The sequence below is a fragment of the Buceros rhinoceros genome, unplaced genomic scaffold (assembly GCF_000710305.1).
Source record: "Buceros rhinoceros silvestris isolate BGI_N320 unplaced genomic scaffold, ASM71030v1 scaffold19984, whole genome shotgun sequence".
NCBI classification, from domain to species: Eukaryota; Metazoa; Chordata; class Aves; order Bucerotiformes; family Bucerotidae; genus Buceros; species Buceros rhinoceros.
In genome coordinates, this window is record NW_010409055.1 from 11354 (window position 1) to 16725 (window position 5372).

The 5372-nt window shown below is 55.9% G+C and overlaps 1 protein-coding gene across 1 annotated transcript in view; it reads right to left on the bottom strand.

Moving 5' to 3' along the window:
- Window positions 1–5212, bottom strand: part of TBL3 (transducin (beta)-like 3) — a gene marked incomplete at its 5' end in the record, with an annotated part of 6551 nt that extends 1339 nt beyond the window's left edge. The window contains 10 exons of the mRNA XM_010135114.1: window positions 277–348; window positions 563–666; window positions 1147–1205; window positions 1541–1697; window positions 2090–2160; window positions 2852–3082; window positions 3207–3357; window positions 3978–4081; window positions 4555–4613; window positions 5071–5212. Of these exons, the coding sequence (XP_010133416.1) occupies window positions 277–348; window positions 563–666; window positions 1147–1205; window positions 1541–1697; window positions 2090–2160; window positions 2852–3082; window positions 3207–3357; window positions 3978–4081; window positions 4555–4613; window positions 5071–5212 (1150 nt within the window). The remainder of the gene's footprint in view (window positions 1–276; window positions 349–562; window positions 667–1146; window positions 1206–1540; window positions 1698–2089; window positions 2161–2851; window positions 3083–3206; window positions 3358–3977; window positions 4082–4554; window positions 4614–5070) is intronic.
- Between the last annotated feature and the right edge of the window lie 160 nt (window positions 5213–5372).

The window sequence follows — 5372 nt, forward strand, 5'->3', positions numbered from 1 at the left end:
CACAGCGAGGAGGGACCCTGAGCGGGGCAGAACAGCTGTGCCCAGAGGCGTTTCCTGCGCTGCCGCAGGGACATCCTCACCCGAGGGGGTGGTCAGGCCAAGCAAAGCCTTGCACGCAGCTTGGAGCAGCCGCTGGTGAGCGCCGGCCCTGGGCAGCCTGAGGGCAGTGGGAGCTCAGCGGCAAACCCTGAGAGCAGGGAGATACTGCTCCGTTTAATTTCAGTTCTAGCCCCTAACCTGAACAACTGGAGTACATAAACCATGTTGCAAACAAACCTTTCTGGTCCTTGCGGAGCCGAGCGATGGTCTCCGCCAGGTGCCTTCTGCCATCGGCTTCCTTGAGGATGGCTGCAGGAAGAGAAACAGAGTCCAGCCCGTGCACCCGTGGGCCGAGAGCAGGGGGACCATGTGTCATCTGGGGTGACCTCGGGAAAAGGGGAGTCGTAGGATAAAGGGGAAACTGAGGCTGTCAGTTAGATTGTATAGTATCGTCCTCCTGGAAGAGACATTCTGGAGAGTAGAGCGGGCAGGAAAACACCTTCACAGCACAAGGTGGACTCACCTTTGACCACCATCAGCACTGTGTGGGGCCGATCCAGGGAGATGGCCAGGCCCAAAGCTTTGAGGTACCTCTTCTCGTGAAGCAGGTTTGAAAGCTCTTGCTCTCTGGAAGACAGATCAGGGTCGACAGAGTGAGTCAAGTATTTGGCTGGTGGAAGACGACGGCTGTACAGAAAGCGGCAGGGCTGGCAGCAGCAGCGAGCAGAGGTTTAACACCGAGCAGCGACCACCGCCTGTCACCAGACACCGCAGCGCCCTCCTTGTGCAGGTAACAACGACCTGACACGCACTGTCGAGGGTGTGAGGAACTGCTCAGCGCCGGCTGAAGCGGGAGAAAGTGAAAGTAGGTTTTGGCGGTTTGGCTTTGCTTATTGTCGTGGTGCGCAACAGTGACACGGCTCAATCGTCAAGCTGGCAGTGCCACGGCGAGGCTCTGCAGGAAGCAGAGATGAACCACAGAGCAGAGCTACCGGGCCTGGACAGCCTCCCACCACTGACTGGTGGGATACTGGGATCGGGGGGAGCTGGGGGCAGCTTCGCGGGACAGAGTTTGCCTCTCACAGCTCATTATTCAGATCGACTTACTTTATAATCTGCTCCTCCTGTTTAGCTTGAGCTTCTTTCTCTTCAATTTCAGTGACATCCTATAAAAACCCAGAACATCACTGTCAGCTCTCACTTCAGTACAGACAAACCTTTACAGGCACCAAGGAGAGCAGCTTCTGCTGCCGGATCTCTCCAGCAATGGGCAACCTCCCTGCAAACCACCTTCACAACACCAGCACGGGGCAGGCTGCTGGGGCCCCTCTGCTCTTCCTTCTACACCATCAACTGGGGAAATACAGCAGTGCCAAAACCACCCACCCCAAGACGTGCCTTTCTGACCCAGTTCGAGGAACAGTCACTGGGATGGTGAGCTCCCCATCTCCATTCTGGTCACTAATGTGGAGAGGGACCGTGGCAGGACCCTGTTCCGTACCTTCCAGAGCGTGATGCAGGAGTCACTGGAGGCCGACACAACCATGTCGTCTTGCTTGTTAGAGTGAAGACCCCAGATTTTATCCTCGTGACCATCCAGAGTTTTCACACACTCGTTAGTTTTGATTGTCCAGAGTTTTAGGAGTCCATCAGAGCCACTTTTGGAAGAGAAACAACGGAAACACTCACCAGACAGATCCATTCTCCCTCTGTCCCGCTCGAGTACCAGATAAACTTGTCCCATCCCAACGCCTTTCAAACGGGAGCAGAATTAACCAAACACATGAAGGGGGAGAGGCACCCTCAGCTCTGCCTAGTGACACTGTCACCAGCCCAATGTCACAGCAGCTCACTGGGATCCACAGTGTAACTGGAGAAGAGGGACACGCAAACCCCTGCCAAAGCGTGGCATAAACACGGTATCTTCCAGCAGCCTCCCAAACCAACCCCACTGCACAAGGCCCTTCCCCCTTGCTGCTGCTGCCAGCCACGGGATTTCTCTGCCGAGGAGTTCTGCCCCTTCCCCCGGACTCCTGGCGCAGGCGCTCACCTGCTGAGCAGCTGTGTCCCTCGGCTCACAAAGATGATCTTCAGCACAGAGGCGTCGTGGCCTTCAAAGGTCTGCAAACAGCAGGGGAGCTCAGCAGTCTGGGAGGGGTTGCCCGGCCTTTTGCCAGTCCTCTGTCGAGAGGCGGGTATCGACTCCCAAAGCCCACACAGGGCAGTTCCAAAAAGCAGCTGCTATCCCTCGGGCTTCGCTGTCCCCAGACCCTTCCCTCAGACAACCTGCTCCCTTAAACTGGTTGCCCAAGGTCACTCCAAACGAGGTGAGGCCACCTTTCCCCAAAGGGCTGTTTCCCTCCACCGCACGAAGTGCCCGTTCAGCGAGGTAACGCTGCTGGGCAGAACGTGGCACTGCCAGCCATCGCCTTTTCACAGCCTTAGCGAGACACTGCTGGGCTGGAGAGACAGTTCTTCTACAGAGCGTGAGCCTGAAACCTAAACCCGTGTGGTTTAACTCGCTGGCCACAGCTGCTGGGCACAGCCAGCTTGCTCTCAACAGCAGGACTGTGCTTCTCCCCTACTATCAGCCCTGGAGCTCATTGATCAGCTGGAAAAGAAAGATCCCTTGAGCAGATACTCCTGTCCCGGAGCTTCCCCTGCAGCTCACACATCCAGGATCCTGGAGAACAAGCCTAGACTGGGACAGCTCTTCCTTCAGCACGGCCACATCACTGTTTCAGCTGCAGGAACTAGCACATACTTTCTAGAGCAGCCTTGTCCAGAGCACGGGGCACGCTGAGCTCCTTACCTTCAGACAGCTGAAGTCTCGAAGACCCCAAAGCTTCAGCGTCCCGTCGGCTGAGGAGGTGGCCAGGATCTGATCCACCGGGGAGAACTGCACGCACCAGATCCCTCGCTTATGGCCGGTGAAGACGCCCAGCAGAGAGCAATCGGAGCAGGACCACAGCTTGGCCAGCCGATCCTGCGAGCCTGTGGCCACCAGCTTGTCGTTTGGAGACACCGCCACGCTGTTGATGTCCTGGAGAAGCCACACAAGGACAGGAGGTGTAGAGTAGTTTAAGGCTTTGCTCCAGCTGTCAGAACGAATGGGGAGAGAGAGACTGAAGAACTGAAGCACGTTCTAACGTCAGGTGGAGCTCTACCTTGTTGTGACACCTCTCAGTCACTCTTGCACGAAGGGTTTCTGGACTGGAGATCAAGGCTGCTTTTGCTTTGGAAGTGAGGGCTTCTGGGATGTTCCAGATTTTGACCGTGCAGTCCTGGCTGCTGGTTACCACGAAGCTTTCTTTCAGCCTGGAAAGAATAAAAATGTCACGGGTAAGGAAGCAAAGCGGTGTGGCTTCCCTGTCACAGAAAGAAAGGCCTTCTCCTCCCTACGGGGATCTACTCGCGCTCCACCGCTCTGCTGGGATGTGAAACAGGATTTTAATGGTTTTTTCCAAGCTGTCTTTCTTTTCACTCAGGTCCCTGGGGCAGCTTCCAGAGATGCAGACACCAGCCAGCTCTCCTCATCCACAGACAAGGGTGTGCTGCAGCTCTGGAACAGGCCGGCTGGGCTGGGGGGCAGCAGGATGAGGGAGAAGAGCTGATGAACAGACATGCTGCACCTTCCCAGACACATTCGCTTCACTCCCCAGCCCTCCTCTCCACAGCAGCTCTAACTGGCAGCTCATCCAGCCGCTGCACTTGAAGACGAACAGGAGTTTGACAGAGAAATGTAAACTCGACACCTTATGGACAGACAGACGTACACCCAAAAAACCAACCACCCCTCCTTCAAACTCAGAGCCCCAGGGCAGGCAGGGACCGGGAAGAAGGAGCAGCATGGCTCGGAGGCAGGCAGCCACCAGCGGCCCAGCCAAGCAGCCACCACTCCTGCTTGCAAAGAGAACCCCTCGTCCGGTTTTCATTACCTTGAGCACGAGACAGCGCCTACCCCATGGGCATGGCCCAGTCCCTGGGCCACACAGGTCACCCTTCCGTCCTTGCTCATCCGCCAGACGCGAAGGCTTTTGTCCTGCAGGGGAAGAGGACAGAATCTGCTGTGCTTTTTTACCAGCTCTCAGTCCCTCATGCACCCAACATATCTGTGAGCCTGCCTATCCCTTATCCTCCGGCTCGAAGCTTTGCCTGTCTGCTGCAGGCTGCCGGTCCAGCGTGCAGGTTTGCTTCTGGGGGTACTGGCGCTGTCGCCACCTTTTTTCCAACACGGTTTTTAGGCGCAGCTTCCCACCAGTCTCACGCTAAGACATCTCTGAACCCCAATGCAAGATGCTCGGAGAATGAGACATCTCCTTTCAGGCTGATAAAATACAAATGGTCCCATTTCCCCAGGGACAGCGGAAGAACCTGGTGTTTGGAGGGAGGCAGCAGACCGGGATTCTGCCTGAACAAAAGCCCTTTCTGGGTCACCAGAAAGGGATATGACAACTCCGCCCATAAAGATCTCTGGAAATGAAGAGTTTTGTTAAAGGAAGAAAACTAACGCACCTTAGAGCAGCTGACGAACATGAGGCCCTTCCTGAAGACATCCAAAGCAAGAATTGTTTCTAAACAGAAGGAGAAACACCAGCTGGATGCAAAGTAATACCAAACCAGGACAGCAGAAAAGGCGAGTTGATGAGTCCCCTGCTCGCTGCCTGGCGTGGACACTCTGGGTCATCCCCGCACTCGCTGCGCAGCAACTGGCTGCTACAGCATCAGTGAGAGCGTCACCTGCAGCCACAAAGCCGCACTCAGAGCTCGCACTCACCCACTGGCAGCTTTAGCTCCCACTTAACCTGATGTCACCGCAGTGAAAGGGACTGACCTGACAGACCTGGGACACTAGCGCTTGCAAGGGCAGGACAGGGCGATGCATCCCTTCCCCACCCAGCTCCAAATCTCTGTCATGATGCTGCTCCAGAGAGAACTTAAGGCCTCCAGGGTCCACACAGACCATGGAGAGAAGCTGCATGAAGCAATACCCGACCATCTCCCGACCCAAGGCCAGAGCTGAGCACAAACCTGTGTGGCCATACAGGATCTGGCAGTGGGATGTTGCCAGTTCAAACACTTTCAGCTGAGGGCTGTTGGTAGCCACGACAATGTGAGAGTCACCTGGCCCGAGGAACTTCACATCCAGAACCTCATCGTTGTAACCTGCAAGCTGAGGATGATGGATCAGGAGCAGTTTAAGAGGCAGAAGTTGGCTGGTTAGAGAAGATCCGAGAGGCCCCATGCTCAGTGAGGCGGCATCACTGTTACCTTCCCTTTAACCACTGAACCGTTGGGGCTCGAAAAGCCCTTTGAGCTCCTCGAGTCCCCCC